At 39.6% G+C, this 17,797-nt stretch overlaps 1 protein-coding gene across 1 annotated transcript in view; it reads right to left on the bottom strand.

Moving 5' to 3' along the window:
* Positions 1-6,414: 6,414 nt before the first annotated feature.
* The window catches only part of COL15A1 (collagen type XV alpha 1 chain), a 126,838-nt gene continuing 115,455 nt past the window's right edge, over positions 6,415-17,797 (bottom strand). Inside the window, exons 31-37 of the mRNA XM_083825865.1 lie at positions 16,444-16,508; positions 14,293-14,421; positions 14,058-14,117; positions 12,664-12,723; positions 11,577-11,762; positions 8,365-8,480; positions 6,415-8,016 (exon numbers count right to left, since the gene is read on the bottom strand). Of these exons, the coding sequence (XP_083681991.1) occupies positions 7,800-8,016; positions 8,365-8,480; positions 11,577-11,762; positions 12,664-12,723; positions 14,058-14,117; positions 14,293-14,421; positions 16,444-16,508 (833 nt within the window). The 3' untranslated portion in view covers positions 6,415-7,799. The remainder of the gene's footprint in view (positions 8,017-8,364; positions 8,481-11,576; positions 11,763-12,663; positions 12,724-14,057; positions 14,118-14,292; positions 14,422-16,443; positions 16,509-17,797) is intronic.

Raw genomic sequence — 17,797 nt, forward strand, 5'->3', positions numbered from 1 at the left:
TGCACAATTCCTCAGTACAGTTGTGAGGAACCCAATTCTGCCAAATGGGAGCTCTGTATAAGACTGGTGTCTTGGCTTATTAACACTGAAAGGAAAGGCAAGTGATGTGAGCAGAAAATAACAAAGAGTGTAAAAAAAACACTGTCCTGAAGCAGAAAATAGATTTGTTGTGAATGTTGATGGGCAAATGTGTATTCTATTACCATAAACATGAGACCATGAGACCTCTTTGGCCACACCATGCCTTAGCCACTGTAGCATTTGTAACACAGGAAGCTAGGGTTCTCTGGGCAGTCTTAGCCTTAATAAATAATCTCAGTTTGTGCTCTGGACATTGCTTTCCTGTTTACAAAATAAGGAAGAAGAAGAGTTGCGAAAATAAAACCATAAACCACTTTGGTCTTAAGTGCAGTGTACATTTGAACATTGCTACCAAAACCTTTAGAGGCATATTTTAATCTCCGCAGATTTCTGTCCTGGTCTGTGCTATTACAGCTTTGTCCTATGCGTACAAAGTCTGCACAAGTCTGTCTGCTCTTGTATTTTTCTTGTATTCTGTATTTTACTTGGGGCTAAAACAGATTTAGTCTTCTCTTGCACATGAACTAGGACTAACTGTTCCAGAGGGTTGTGATTTTTTATACCAATAAGTTGCTGCTCTACTTCTTATCTTTACCTCCCTTTGATTAAAATAGGTTTCAGTAGTTCAGAAGTAACTTACCATTTTATACTTAGGCAGCTCAAGTCTTATCAATGTAGTACTTTTTTTTTTTTTTTTTTACTGTTGGGTGCTTACAGCTGCACACTGTACAGAGATATCAACCTAAAAATAAACTGAACAGAAAGTTGTGGTCAGGGCACCAAGGATTGCCTAGACTTTTTCACTTTCTTCACATAGTTTAGTTGCTATGTAGAACCAAAGCTTTTATGCAAAAGTATACCTTAGAGCTGGTACCTTTTGGCTCACTTTTCTAGTGGCTAATATGGGAAATGTACTTTCAATGCCCAAGGGATTTGTGCTTACAGACCTTACTTGCAAGACTATGGATGTTTGGCTTGATACTTTCAGTCCTTCCTGTTGGAGCTATTTCCATGTCTTCGGATTCTTCCTGCCACAGAAAGGGATTTTTGCTCTTTAAATGCCCAAAGTGTCAATGGAAGCATAGTTGCCTATGGATATTTACCAGTGGCTGAGGGGGCATTAGAGGATCATTAAGTTTGTATGTGGATACATTAAGTCCTTTTCATCACTGTGTTTAACCTCTGTTAGATTTAAATGGGTTGCGTTTTGCAAACATCTCATCTGAGTTCACTGTCCCTTCTGTAGCTCCAACCTGTAGACTAGCCCGTTTACTGCCTACTGAGTTTCTGTAATGGATCCTACATAGGATTTTCTTCTAACTTGTCATTTACAGAGTTCACTACAACTTCAGTGCTTTGTTCTTCCTCCTCCAATATTTTTGACTCGCCTTACCCTTCTTCCTTCCCACCTTATGTCCTAGTGATTGTACCTGTAAAAGATGATACAGCTCTAAGTGACTATTTTGATCCGCCCTCTAGGCTACTCACCAGTATTCCCTACCTTTTCTCATGGTGGTGAGCAATCAGTTTTTTGTAAGAGAGATCCCGTGACTCAGTGCCTTTGACAGAATGAATAGCTTATCTGTTGTTATGTGACACTCAATTGAGAGCAGGAGTTTGAAATGCTGATATGTACCTAAGCCTTGACGTGTCTTCTGTTATATCATCAATAGTTAGGTTGACTTCACTTCCCCCCCCCCCCCCCCCCCCCCCAAGGAAAAAACATGGACATTAGAAAGTAACTGAGTTTGGTGCAACTAATTTCTTTAGCTTTTCTCCCCCAAGCTTTTCTTTGTAAGAGCAGAAGCCTTTTTGTAGGAGACATATTTTGAGAGGCCTCATCTACAAATCCATTCACTTGTCACTTTGGTGACAATTACCTCTGTACATCATCCAGGTACTTTCCTGCCCAAATGGAAAAGTATCATGGCACATGCAGAGATACCTGCTTCTTGCCTTCCAAGGCAACCTGTTGACAGATGGACCACAGGGACTTCACAAGCCCTAGGAACTCATGAGGGTTCACAGCTCATGGGGTAATACCTTCTTGGAAGGAAATAACAATTTTAAAATAATATGATCAACAAGTTGGAAATTACTGCTAAGTTTTGATGGAGTTGATGAACAATTACCAATTCATCTGTAACAAAAAATCTAATATGGCTTTTGGTAATTGCAAAAGGGGCTTGGCTGTGGTCAGCATCACAATGAGAACTTAAAAAACTCATGAGTTCACACACACCACTCATCCTACCCTAATATGGTATAGGATCAAGGGATGCAGTCTCATATTTCAAGGTATCAGGAAGGTTTTTGATGGGCTGGTTGGAAGGGTGGTGGGATGATTCTGGGAACTCTAGACTCATAAAATGTCATGCAGAAGAGCTGCTGACTGTAGAATCTGAAGCTGTTACACTGTACACTGAGGTGGTTTTACCCTGCTGTGCAGCTGAACTCCACCACAACTGCTGTCCCACTCCCTCTCCTCAAAGAAAAAGGGAGAAAATACGATGGAAAGGGCTTAAGGGTTGCCATGGGCAAAACAGACTCAACATTGGGAGTATATAATATATAAGAATATAATTTGTTACCTGTTGCTAATAAGCTAGAGCAGTGAGAAACTAAAAACAAACTAAAAACACCTTTCCCCCATCCACCCTCATCTACGTCCTATCCCTGAGTGGCACAGGGGAATGGGGAATGGGGGCTGCGGTCAGTCCGTAACACTTTGCCTCCGCCGCTCCCTCACGGTCACTCTCTGCCCCTGCTCCCCGTGGGGTCCCTCCCACGGGATGCCGTCCTTCCCGAACTGAGCCTGCGGGGGCTGCCCACAGGCAGCAGCTATTCAAGACCTGCTCCCACACGGCTCCGTACCACGGGGTCCATCCCCCAGGAGCAAACTGCTCCAGCACGGGTCCCCCACGGGCGGCAGCTCCCCCCAGACCCCCTGCTCCTGCGTGGGCTCCTCTCCACGGGCTGCAGCTCCGGCCCGGGGCCTGCTCCTGCGGGGGCTCTCCATGGGCCGCAGCCTCCTCCAGGCCACATCCACCTGCTCCACCGGGGGCTCCTCCACGGGGGGGCTGCAGCGTGGAGATCTGCTCCGTGTGGGACCCATGGGCTGCAGGGGGACAGCCTGCTTCACCAGGGGCCTCTCCACAGGCCGCAGGGGAACTGCTGCTGCGTGCCTGGAGCACCTCCTGCCCTCCTGCTGCACTGACCTGGGGGACTGCAGGGCTGCTTCTCACTCCTCTCTATCCCAGCAACAGCAGTTGCACAGCAGTTTTTTTCCTTTCTTAAATCCCAGAGGCATGACCAATGTCGATTATTGGCTCAGCTCTGGCCAGCGGCGGGTCCCTTTGGAGCAGGCTGAAACTGGCTTTGATCTGCCATGGGGCAGCTTCTGGACTCTTCTCACAGAGGCCATTCTTGAACCTCCCTGCTACCAGGCCCTTGCCATGTAAACCCAATACATACACACATGAACATGATAACTGATCCATCAGGTCCTGGAGTAAAGGACACAGGCAAATGTCTTATGTAGCCCTGTTTGCTAATGTAAAACTTCATGGTACTAGTCATCAGGTACAGAAGGATCATGCCAGTGCCCTTTTTTTCTCACAGATCTGAAACTTTACAGCTATGTGAACAGCTGCTCCATGCCCAAGCCAAGGTGCCTATCACTGCTGAATGAGGTGAGGATAACAGGATGGCACCATGTATCTGTAAATAGCATGAGAGCACTTGTGTAAGGCAGCGATGGCTTTAAGAGGGTTCTCCTTTGTTTCTTGAATGAATGCAGCCTGAACATGTAAGATTACATGAATGGATATTTGCAGGAGGGTTGTATAGTCAAACTGGCAAAACCATGAAGACATATTGCTGTGTCAGACAAACATGCCCTGCCTCACTACGGGCTTTCCGCTGAGTGAGGACTCCAGTTAGCCCTGAAACAAGGCACAGTGGTTAAATACCGGTTAGTACAATTAAACCTTTGTGTTCCCAAATAGAGTGGCTCCTTCAATCTACCCATGGAAGCAGTCATGGCACATGTTGTCCCCCAAAAACATGCCTCAAGCCAGGGGCTGGAAAGGTGACAGACCAGAACTGTGCCAGCGAATAATTCAGCAATCAGTCATACTGTTTGTGCTAATGCCTGTACTTTGGCTCTGATAATTCTCTACTGTAAATGTAGCCTCAGAGATGGAACTAGCCTCTGTTGAGAACTTGGTACCTGCAAAATTAAAATATGTAACTATAGCAGAGCTAAACATCAATTAACAGTTTTTCAGAGATTAACCCCAGCCTATCCTTTAACTGAGTGGGGAGTAGTTTTTGCAGTAGCAAACTATTACTGTAGCTAGGAGCTTGGTGGGGCTAAAGAAGGCCAAACAAAAGGACTGTGCGGTAGTAGTGGTACTGACCAGTGGAGAAACACAGCTGTCCACTGCTGCTGTTCATACAAACATATTTGTCTTGAAGTGCAGCATACAAAAATGCCTTTCCTATGCTATGATCACCATCCTGGCTGGAACTGAATTTGCTGGTGATCTCATGCGCCTCTTGTAAGGTCAGACAGGGCTAACAACCTCTTTTCTACTGAACCATCACTAGTATCCCTGAGACCAGTTTAGGACAGCAGGTTGTAATGTTACTCCTGATCAACACCAGGGCATGATGCTGAACTTCACACTTAAATATTCCCACAGCTTGTGCTGTCTATTATGTGCACTGAGCTTGAAAGAAATACGGTGTAGTACTTTGCAAGAGCATGCAGGAGGGTTAACAACTTTGTAAGGGAAGGAGTTATTGTTTCTTGTTTATTCCAAGGTGAAGAAGAACTTTGCACTTTTGGAGAAGTGCAAACCCAACTGTGGATTCCTCTTGATTTAAATCAAACTTTTATTGTGATAGCTTTAACCTACAATTTGTATAAAGGCAAATGTATAGAAATTCTCATTCCAATAGTTGAAATGTATCTGCTGTGTTTGATTCATCAACTGGCCCTGGAATTCTCATGGTTTATAGTATTTTCACCTCCTCTGTATTTGCAGTATATTAACTTATATTTTAAAGTGCACAAAAGCTTCAAGATAAATGGATGCTTTCAGCCAAAGCTTACCTCTTAAGGATGGAAGAATCTTGTTGGACTGATAGTCTGATTTCATTCATTCAGACTGCTACATCCGTTTCTAGTACAGTTATTCTTTTCAACTGTGCTCCGGTGTTACTCTTTGTGATTGATTCATTTGCTTTAAATGCAGTTACTTACTGGAATTAACAAATCTTCTTCCTGAAGTGCACCTGATTTTTGTGTTGAACTTCAAAAGTATTCAGCTTTGATAGGGAGAGCTAATTTATTTTTAAGTACTGGGCCAAATTTGTCTCTGTCATATCCTTGATAAACATGTGTTTCTCTGCAGTTATACCAGGGAATATAAAGAGCATCTTCGGCTCTGGTTACAATGACAGAAAACTTTATTGTTTTTTTTTTCAAGGGAAACCTCAGTTTTCTAACAGATCTCTCCTGTTGGTCTCAGCTCAGCTAGCTCCCTGGCAGGTGTATGAGCACAGTGAATGTACTCAGCACTGGAACAGCCAAATGATGCATTGTTTATGCTCTGTATTAAGATGAAGGATGTACAATAAATTCCTGTAGCGTGTGAATTAATGTTAGAGTTGGGAAGCAAATGTTAAGATTTCTCTAATGTATCACTGATCATGTTTAACTGTTTCAGTTTCCTCCTAAGCTCTAACAGCTATCCAGGATACAAAGAGAAGTTAGTCCTGTGCAATGATCAGCACAAACGGAATTCTGCACGCATTTCTGCTGGGCCTGACTTAATGCTCATTCACTATCTCCTAAAAACTGTATGTTTTTCTGCCTTCTCCCCTCCCCCTTTGAGCACTTGTTTTTGATCCCATCTCTTATCCCCAGCTTGTCATTGCAGTTCTAGCCAAGGAAATACCCAGCTCCCTGTGACTGATGGCTCTAGCTCTGGAGTGGAAGAGTAAGAATTGACTGTAATTACTGGCTGCAAGCATAAACCGAGGTTTAAATCTAGGTGGCTCCTGCTGGATGTACATAAAAAAACAATTTATTTTCCCCCTTGAAGCTTCTGTGACTCAGAGTGAAACCCCACCATACATACACAGCTCTTCCAGCTGTGCAAATTAAAGGAATACAGCATTTCACAGGTGCTCAACATTTTAGGGAAATGGATATACTAAAAATGAGTGCAGTGAATTGTTATGCATACATTTAAAATGTAATATAGAGGCTGTTTTTGCCTCATTAATGAGTCATGGCTTTTCCAAGAAAAAAAGAAGATACAATTCAGCTGACCCTGGGAAATATGCTTTTATAATAATTGAAAGAATAAAGCTGGATTTCACATTATTATGTAATAATTAAATCAGTTTAGTATAATAAATGTGATTTGGCTTGCTCTTGTCTTTTGAAAGTAGTCATCTAGTAATTTATTAATTTGCTGACAAATAAGAGTATTATGTACTTAAAACACAGACTTTAGATTAGATTTTTAAAAATGATAACATGGGTCTTGAATTCCATAGTTACCACCAGAAAAAATACAACAAAATACCTTTTTTAAAGTATGCAGTAGACAAATATGTAGGCAAAAGACTTAAGATATTATGGTGATACTGTTTGCCAAGAACATTAGCATTTACAGGTCATTTCCATCATTGCTGCTGTGATTATATATTAACAATTCCTTCATTATGTGAATGCCAGAAGGGTAAATTCACAAAAAAGGAAAATCACTTTTACATGTAACTTAGTGAGATAACAATATCTAGAACCTATTGTAAAGAAACGATGACAGATATTTTTCATTCAGCAATGCTTGCCACAACAGGAAATGACTTCCTCTAACATGCAATAAAATAAATAACGGTCAGATGGCTTGTTTGTCTGCATATACTTTGCAAAGTTCTGCCAGTTAAAACAGGATGTTTTCTATTAATGTTGTTCCAGATTTCCTGATAATGATAGCACCAAAATAAGGAGAAGATTTTGTCTATGTGAGATTCAGTTCTCCTGCATAAAGCCCTATGCCTAAAATCTGCAAATAGTGGAAGTAAGAAGTCAGGCTGCTAAATTCATGTATAAGAACAAGGGTGAAATCTGTAAAAGCTTATGGGAGGTAATTACTTAGCTTCCTCAGAGACTGAAAGGTGAGCACCTTCGTTCTTAAAAATTTTTGACAATTCCATCCCTGCAAGTTTTAACAGCATTCCCTTATTTACTTGGGGACAGCATGTATATAGACATATATTTAAATAGTGCCTTGAGTATTCAAAACCTATGCAAGTGAAAAGAACATGCATCTTCTCAACTATGAAGAAGCATCAGCCTTGCTGAGCCTTACTGCTTCTAAGATAAGCTACTGAATCTTTCCTGTAGACCACACTAGACTTTCACTGATCTTCAGACAGAAAGAAGAGGGGCTGTGAGTTAAGTGTTGGCAGACCTTGAACCATGTGGGGTTCAAGTGGAAAGAAGGGTTTAAGTCAGCTTCATGTGACATGGGATATTTCACCCAACTGGAATATGGTTTATGTTGAGGTACGTTTTTCTTGGCTATTTTTTCCTGAAAGGTGCAATTGCAAAAAATAAAATATTTACATCAGTACAAATAAAACTTCAGTGTCAGCTTTTTCTGTCATAAGATAGAATACTATGTGCAACAGGTGAATTATTTTCCTTGGGGATCAGATACAAAACTGTTTTCAATACAGAGAACAATAAACTGATTGCTACAGCTATATGCTTTCTGATCGAGAAGTTTTCCCTTCTTCAGTGGTGATGCTTGTCCCATAGCTGCCAAATCACTTGTGTGCCAGGCTTCACAGTAGTTGCTAACCATTCGGATCCCATTTGCAGTTGAACCATGCCATATTACTTTTTGAGGCCTGAAAAGTAATACTAACAGGTTATTTGCTGAAAGAGTCTATTTTGTTTCATTCACCCGCATGCCTATATGGTGACTTTGTTCTGTTCATACCATATGACCATTTTTTGTTGCTCTCCTGCTTTGAAGCAAACAGCATGTGGGAAAAGATGAAGATAGAAAGCAGAGGAAGAAAAGGAAAACACAGCCTGATATCTCAGTTGAAGGCTATCTGAAATGGAAAAGAAGAGAGCATAAGAAAATAGAGATTTTTTTTTATCATATTTCTAATAGCCCAAGGTATTGCCACTTGTACTATCTGGCAAAAATAAATGTCATGTAAAACTTTAAAATGACAATGTAAACTCACCAGGATGGGTCTGTCATGACATTTCTCCCATCAAAGGAGTATATTGGAACATTAATGTTGAATTCTCCACCATTGCCTTTAAATATAGATTCCCAGTTGTGGAAAAGCATTTCTCCCTGTTAAAATTTCAAAGCCATTTTTACAAACAAAATAATATGTCATACCTGACTTTTATAGACTTCTCAGTTAATCTAAAATCTTATCTTCATTTAAGAAAACTTGTGATTCCAGCTTTCACATCTTAGATTCTGCACAATGCTCCTGAATGAACCCAGCTATCATCTCTCTGCAAATAGCTCTCTGACCTTTGCCTCATAGTTGCATCTCTGCTCTATTGTCACTCTGAATATTCAGCTTGATCGTAGAACTATACAGTCATAGAATGATTTTGGTTGGAAGAGACCGACAAAGATGATCTAGTTACAACAGCCCTGAGATGGGCAGGGACACCTTCAGCTAGATCAGGTTTTTCAAGAGCCCACTGAACCTGGCCTTGAATGCTTCAAGGGATAGGGCATCCACAATTTCTCTCGGCACCCTGTTCCAGTGCCTCACCACCCTCATAACAAAGAATTTCTTCCTTATATTGAATTTAAATCTAACCTCTTTTAGTTTAAAGCAATTACCCCTTGTCCTATCACTACACTCTCTGACAAAGGGTTCCTCTCCAGTTTTCTTGTAGATACCCTTTAAGTGCTGGAAGGCTGCAATAAGGTTTCCCTGGAGCCTTCTCTTTAAGCTAAACAACCCCAACAGTCTTAGCCTCTATTCGTGGGAGAGGTGCTCCAGCCCTATCATTTCTGTAGCTCTCTTCTGGATCTGCTCTAGTAGGTCTGTGTAAAAGAGAGGGAGAATCACTTTCCTCAACCTGCTGGCCATGCTTCTTTTGATGCAGCCCAGGATATCACTGGCTATCTGGGCTGACAGTGCACATCGCTTGTGTCTAATTTTTCATCTACCAGTACCCCTGAGTCCTTCTCCACAGGGCTGCTCTCAATCCGTTAATCACACAGTCTGTACTGGTACTGGGGATTGCCCCAACCCATGTGCAGGAACTCACACCCAGGCTTGTTAAAATTCATGAGGTTTACGTGGGCCCACCTTTCAAGTCCTTCTGGATGACACTCCTTCATTTCTTATTACCACTGTCCTTCTCCTAACTGTCTAAGGGGTTGTTTAGACTTGACTAGAATAGACTACAATAGAATAGAATAGTTCAGTTGGAAAGGACCTACAAATATTATAATTATAATTAGACTTATACAAGTCTAACTGCTTGACCACTTCAGGGCCGACCGAAAGTTAAAGCGTATTATTAAGGGCATTGTCCAAATTGTCCAACACTGACATGATGCCCCATGCCTTGACATGGGGCATCAACCACCTGGCTGGGAAACCTGTTTCAGTGTTTGGCCACCTTCACGGTAAATAATTTTTTTCCTAATATTTAGTATGAGCCTCCCCTTGTGCAGCTTTTTGCCATTCCCAAGCATCCTACCATTGGCTACCAGGGAGAAGAGATCAGCACCTCCCTGTCCATTTTGCCTCCTTGGGAAGTTATAGAGAACAAAGAGGTCACCTCTCAGCCTCTTTTTGTCCAAACTGGACAAACCCTAGTGATCGCACGATCTCTGATGGGATTCATCCCAGGATACTCAGAGAGCCGGCTGATGTCATTGTGGGACCTCTCTCAATTATTTTTCGATGGTCTTGGGAATCTGGAGAGGTCGCAGTTGACTGGACCAGCTGGCAAATGTGGTCCCAATTTTCAAGAAGGGCAAGAAAGAAGATCCTGGCAATTACAGACCTGTCAGTCTCACTTCAGTGCCTGGTAAAATTATGGAGAAGATTATTCTGGGAGTTATTGAAAAGCACCTGAAGGACAATGCAGACATTGGCAACAGCCAACGTGGGTTCACAAGGGGAAGGTCATGTTTAACAAATTTAATTTTCTTATATGACAAGATCACCCATCTAGCTGACCAAAGGAAGACAGTTGATGTAATCTGTCTGGATTTCAGTAAAGCTTTCAATACTGTCTCTCACAGTATCCTTCTGGACAAAATGACCAGAATGCAGTTAGATAAAAGCATAATAAAATGGGTGAACAATTGGCTGATGGGTTGGGCCCAAAGGGCTCCTATAAATGGGGTTACATCAGGATGGTGATCTGACACTAGCGGGGTTCCCCAGGGCTTCGTTTTAGTACCAGTCCTATTCAATGTTTTCATAAAATGATTTGGATGTAGGTTTTTGGAGCAGGTTCACAGACAATACCAATTTGGGTGGAGCTGTTGACTCCATTGACGGTGGCAAGGCCTTGCAGAGAGATCTAGACAAATTAGAGAGCTGGGCAATCACCAATTGCATGAAGTTTAAAAAGAGCAAGTGCCAGATTCTGCACTTGGGAAGGGGCAACCCTGCTTATATGTACAGACTGTGGGATGAGATGCTGGAGATCAGCCTCACCGAGAAGAGGGATCTGGGGGTTTTGGTCAACAACAAACTGAATATGAGCCGACAGTGAATACTTTAGCTGTCTTCCCAGGGCCCAGAAATCTCTTTTGATAGACATCAGGTTTCTTGATCTGACATTTATTTATTTATTTTTCCTGTGAGCCACCCAATATCACAGAGACATGGTTTGTTTTCCTCAGTTTTAGAGTGTGTCTGTTTATGTGAGACTACAACTTGAACCGTGCTGCAGACTCTTGCTTAGACTCTCTGCCCAGGTTCAAGGGGGTAAATCCATCACTCCTAAGCACAGAATTTGCCTTTATCTTAAGAAATGAGAAAGGGCATTTTAGTCTACTGTGCTCTGTGTTCATAGTAGAAGGTAAAACATAACTACTATCTTTGAGAAATAAGTATGCATTTTCTTTGCTGATATAAAAAATATCCAGAACACTGAACATTATACTGTTGATTTGTCAGAAGTCTACTTGAAGTATGCCATTCTCACAGCTTTATTTCTACCATAAGCTTTAGGATATTGAAAGAAGTAACCCCTGAAAATATAAAGGAAATGAGAGTCTTTAACTTCCTGCTTTATCACTACCTTTTTCCTCCTGTAACCTGATTCCAAAATATGAAGGAAAACTTCTTTATAAAATGCAATTTGTGTTGGAATTTTTAAGCTTTTGGCATTTTGTAAGATTTTGGGGCACCTACAGCTTATCCTAATATAACAAATACTAAGCACTCACTCTTACCTTAAGATTGACTATTGGTAAATTGTATCGGTCTGTTTTTCTGACAACTGTGGCCAGATCTTGCAAATGTGATGAGAGAAAAGCTCTATAAGTAGCTGTCAAACCTGCTAGCTGGGCCTGTTGAAAACACTGAAAATCTGCTCTCATGTCACCAGAAAATGGCAAGTTTAAAGCCACCAGATGCAGCTGGAGAAAAGAAGGAAGAAAAGCCATTTTTTTTTAAAGTATATAACACGAGAAAGACATATATTTGAAAACAACTACCCTCTGTCCCCCGCCAGCACAAGACCTAGTACCTTCCATTCTTGGTATTAAAGTTTTTTGCCATAATAATAATATTAAATTCCTTAAATCTATGCAGCCCTGTAATATATTTCTTTAACAGTCAGGAAACCATGAATTATATACTCTTTAAAAACTTTTTAAAGTAGCTAATATCTTAAAACAACAGTCTCAAAAAGTTAACAACATAATCTGAAATCTTACAGGCATGGAAATAAGTAGTAAGATGTGACGTACACCATTTGAAATTTCACTATTACCAAATATTAGAACTAGCATACCTGAGTCAAACAGTACAAATGCAAGAACTATTCCACTTTTTTTTTTCTTCATGTAACTCCATTATTTTGCTTTCCTTGTCTGAATATTTTAAAGTACTTCAAATGAAGGCTTCTATTCTAAAGTGTCTATTTAAAAACAAGTAGCATCATGAAGATAGAAAAGATTCTAACTAATATTTTAGTGATTTAACTGTAACACAATTATTAGCTAAAAATTACTGTGTTGCAGATTTTTTGGCGCAATTACTGAGTTAAGAGGTATTCCTAACATAGAACCAGTTTTCGTTTGTTTGTTCATTTGTTTCTTTTTTGAGATATGAAAGGGGCTAGGGAGACTAAAATAGTCCTGGAGGAAACAATTTAATATTTTCTCTGAGATGTCTAAACTAGTTAAAAAAAATATTTGTAAATTTCTAAAGCAAAATCTGTTAATTTGAAGAGGAAATATTACACATCTCCCTCAACATGCAAATTGGAATATTTTGAAATGCAGCTATAAATTGCAATACAAATCTCATACTTACTACTGGCTTTCCATTGTTCATATTTGATATTGGACTTGGTGCCGGAAGAGACTGAAATCCCTGTTATTTTAACACATGCAGATGTGTATGTTAAACATGTTAGTTAGACCAGAATTTTAGACATTCAATAATATTGTACATAAAGTAGACATTGAATGTTGGAGAATCTAAAACTATATCGCATCAGAAAAATAAACCCGAACCATGTAGCCACAATACTTTATCTATGTATCTTCAATTTAGTTTGTCACATAAATACGTGTTTGAAAGCTGTCCTGGCCAAGTTGCTTTGCTAGATCCAAGTGTAACCATTCTGCAGTACTCTGCCATAGCTGGTGTCAGCACCAATATGCACCTGGAGTCCCACATGGAAGTGGCCTGCTCTTGGTAGGAGCAGAAGACCTCTTCAGGAAAAATAACATTGAAAGGACAGGAAGAATGTGGAAACAGAAAGTATAGTGGTTGGGAAGATTTCTTAAGGCCTTAGTAATTCCCTCTCCTAAACAAGTGGAATGGAGAGACCAAAAGGTGGATGAGCTTCAATAGCTCTCTCACGAACAGCAAAATTTTCTTCTATAGTCATGGAAAATATGAGTAACGAGCCAGTGAATGTAGCGGTTGGGAAAATAATGTGGTGTCAGCTGGAGGTTGTAGAAAATTTCTTATAAAACGAAGTCTAGACATCTTCCCAGTGTGATAAGTGCATTTCTGTCTGACCTATTCCAACTACTTTTATTTTCCCAGCCATTTTCCTTCTCATGAGCCTTCATAGCACTCTCTTGTCCTTTCATTATCAGTAAGATCAATTGACCAGTCATCAACAAGACTTCTCTATCCCCTTTGCCACTTCCTGGGTTTCATCCTCTTATGATTTTTTGGGACAGGCAGCATGTTCACATGCAAATTTGGACAATAACCCGCAGAATGGAGTCAGGTATAAATTAACATGTGATATTTTAGAATAGATCTCAGTACCCCACTTATCCCAATGTGGGATAAGCTATATGCAGGTGATGATGATATAGCATAAATAAAGCACTATAAACTTTTAAAGAAAACCTGCTTTTCAGAGACACTTTTCTGAGTTTCCTTGACAGAAGTGTTATGAAACAGAATACCGATTTCTTTTTAGTAGGCAGTCTGCTTTGTCCTGCATTTTGTGGAGACTGTTTTGTCTTTGTCATGTTTGAAATCTCAGAATATAATGGAAAAAGACTAATGGCTGGCCAGCTTGAACTAGTTTGCAAGCTTATGTAGTGGCAGGATACTTTGAACTGACAAGTCTCAGCAGAAAATCATGTTGTGCAGGGACCTCCCTGCAACTTTTGCCAAGCGTGTCGTCTCTTTTTGCACATTTAGACTCAGTTTTTCACAGTCTAGTATTTTGTACTTACATGGCTTGATATGGCTGGAGGAGGAAGGCTGTCAGCAGGGATGGGAATTAGCTCACCAAGCTGAAAGAACCCAAAAAGAGAAGCAAACAAAATCATATCAGTAGGAGCTTATGAGCTAAAAAAAAAAAAAAAAGGTATCTTTGCACCCATACTTCTCCACCCCTGTAAAAATATCTGCAACGATTCCATTTTGAGTAAGGGAGCTGGAAAGTATTAGGATGTAGTGCAATAATACCTGCAATTTTCTCCATCCATTCCGAACACGGATAAAAACCTCAGTGGTTTCACTCAGATAGATTAGCGTACCTTCTGCTACGAAATGAACCTTTTCCAACATACCCGCAATGTTTTGGAATGTTGTAATCTGTCAAGCAGCAAAACAAAAGATGCTTCATCAAACACACAAAACATTTTGCAAGTTAAATTTAAGTTTGATTTAAACACATAAATGTCAAGACTTCTTGCTCGGGAAATGCTCATAAAATCAGTTTTATGTCATTCCATACAAAAAACTTCAATAAAAAAGACATACTTTGGCATAACAGAATCATTACTCTGTTGATTTTAATAGAACTACACCAATAGTTAATTTTTCACAGAGTGAGATGATTGTGTCTCTAACATTTAGCATACAAGATTGAAATGGCAGAATTCAGAAGAGACTTGATAAGGTGTGTGATAAATATCACACACACTTCTAGATACATTTGTGTCTCTTTTTTTTTTTTTTAAATATTTTTGTGGTCTTGTTAATGTGACGTATTCAGATATTTATTCTATGGGTTTCATGGGATACAACTTTAAATCAGGCATCTGAGTGAGAAACAGCACTAATTGTGTATTGAGTTCAGATGTGGTAATAATACATTTTAGCTGAGCTGAAACCTTGTAGCAGGATTAATAGACAGTATTTTAGAATGGAACTATTTTCATAACCTTTTTAAAATTAAGAGATAAAAAGCAAAATACTTAATTTTCAAAAATGTCAGCTGTTGAAGAAAGACTGAATAAATCTTATGGAATCATTTGGGCTTGGTGAGCTGCAGATGACGTGCTCAATTAAATGTAAAAGTTGTTTTTACCAGATAATCTTTTTCGGAGACTCTGAAATGTGAGCCTCTAGATTTGGTAATCAATTGAGAAACAAATCCGTGGAAGACCGAAGATATGTTCGTTGCTGTGAGAAGTGATGTTGATGGAAAGGATAATTTTTTCTCTTTTCTTTGAGGGTGTTTTCTTCTAACTATTTTGTTATGTTTGCAGACCCTCTAGTTTACACAGCACATGATTTTCAATTTCTCTTTTATAGATCATCAGGAAGCTGAGACTGACATCTATCAGATAAGGACACTACCTCTGTCTTTGCCACCTGATGATAAGAACACAGTTATCTCTAAAGCCACAATTTGCTTGATAATTGCAGTTGGTGCAAGAGTGTCAGAAGGCATCCAAAAGCTTTATGGATCATGCAGACCCTACTATAGATTTGTATATTGATTTTTTAATGTTGGTTTTGACCTAATCAGGCTTGTATTTCCTATCTAATAAAGTAGCTCCTAGTCTGTAACCACAGTTCTCTACCTTGAGGGACCAGTCTTTGAACACCTGTTTCTCCCCTCATCTGTAATCATTGACAGGTCCTGAATTTCTGAATTTCTATGAGAAATGCAGTTAGCAGACATATGATACTGTGCTGGTAAGGCAATTACATTCTTGTTAGTTCATTTGATATGGAAAAGGTTAAAAAATGGTAGTGAAACACTTCTGCTAGCTTGAATCTTTTTTTTTTTAAATTAAATTAAGAATATTTAATTTAGAAATTAACAAGACAGAAGTCTTAGGTGCCATTTTCTCTGGATGGATACCTGGGATAAAATTCTCATTTGATTTATCCAGTAAGAAAAGGAAAGAGTATTGTATTCTCTGTCATAATAAATTTTAGATTTGTTAGGAAAGTTTGCAGTTCTCATCTTAGAATCAAGTGACCTGAATTAGTGTGTTTTAGTCTAGTGCGGATTTTTTTTTTTTAATGGAAACTAGTCATTCAGAGGTTATTCTAGTATCTTTGCAAGTCAAGTGCAGTTCTTTTAGAACTGTTGCTTTGGGTATGGAATACGCACACCTTTCCACTTCTTTAACATCCCATCAATACTTGCATTTGTTTGAATGTACTGTTAGTAACAAGGAAATGCACAGACTTCTCTCATCACTTTTCCCAGCTGCATGGATTCCATTCTGAAACATGATGAGGTTTAGTAAATAAGAAAAGATTCTAATAAATAAAAATGCAGGACTAAGCTTTCTGTCTTCTGTTACTGCTACCAATGACCATGAAAAGATTTGAAACAAGATTGCTATGGCAAACTTCCATCTTTTGTTGTCTTACCAGATTCCTGCTTACAGGTGACCCTGGCTCTCCAGGAGGACCTGGTGGCCCAGGCATTGCAGCTGCTAAAACAAAACAAGCATACAACACATTTTGAAGGTCATCTGTCTTGAGAGAGAAAGTGAGTGACATAAATAAAGGACTTGGTGGTGGTGTCCAGGAGTAGTGAGAGCTTAAAATGGCCATGGTCTTTACATAGCCAAACTATGAATAGCTGTGTTCAAGCCAACTATAGAAAATGCATTCTAAGGATTTTTTTTGTTTATTTTTTATTTTTTTTAAGCAATGGTGAAACAATCTTTTCTGTTATTTGGAAATTTAAAATCAGTATCTTGGAATTTGTTGTGGATATTCTGCAAACGAAGAATCAGATTGATTTAAATTGACCTGAATATTTCTTCTGCTAGCTGCTGCTGATGTGCACTTTGAAGAATTTTTAGCTCCCACCCATTTAGGCTTTGAGAGAGTCAATTTATCCTTTGTTCTAAAAGTAAACAAAAATAAACCTTTACTTAGATAAAAAAATCACAAGTGTAACCTCAGCTATTGTTTCAATGCCACAACGAGTTCTCTGGTGGTATGAACCTGAACCTCTAAGACTGTAGTCCACAACATATGTTACCCAGTACCTCTCTCTACTCCAGAACTGAATTTTTTCACCTTGAGCTGAAAGTCACTGTTTTTGGGAGTAAAAACTCCAGGAAGGAAAAAATATTTGGAAGACTGAAAGCAAAAATACTGTGTGAATGCATATGATAATGGCACTTTGAAGCTTCTTAGAAGACAGATCGTGCAGACCCTAGTGAGCATCATGATGCATCCCAGTGAGGCTTTGTAGCTAAAATCTGGGCAGATCTTGCATAAATCACAAGTAGAGATATTTCTGTGTATAAAAACAGAGACACAATGTAGGGGCAACAAAATAGATCCAGGGGTATCAACCAGAGTACGCTAGTATACTGCTGGGGGTGTATATAAAAGGCTCAGCAAGAAATACAATTATGAACAGAAAGGCATAATGTGAGCTGCTATGACATGGAAAAAAGAGAAAAAATGGTGGATCCCTGTCAAACTACCTGAAGCAGGGGGGAGTCTAGAATGTTCCAGCACACTGGTGAATCTGTGGCATAAAATATGCAGAAGTACCTGCAAGGTTCACCTCCTTGCCAATTCCCAGTTCCTACTTTACTGGGCACTTGAGAATAGTATCCAGTTGATCTTAGTCATGCAAATAGTCCCATAATCCCAAATGTGGACCAAATTGCTCTTCAAAGTTGAAGGAGAAATGTAATAATGTAGGAATATTCTCTGAAACCACCCTTTGGAGAAATTTAGTTGAGTACTTCTGGATAAC

The sequence above is a fragment of the Anser anser genome, assembly GCF_964211835.1.
Source record: "Anser anser genome assembly, chromosome: 2".
Classification (NCBI taxonomy): domain Eukaryota; kingdom Metazoa; phylum Chordata; class Aves; order Anseriformes; family Anatidae; genus Anser; species Anser anser.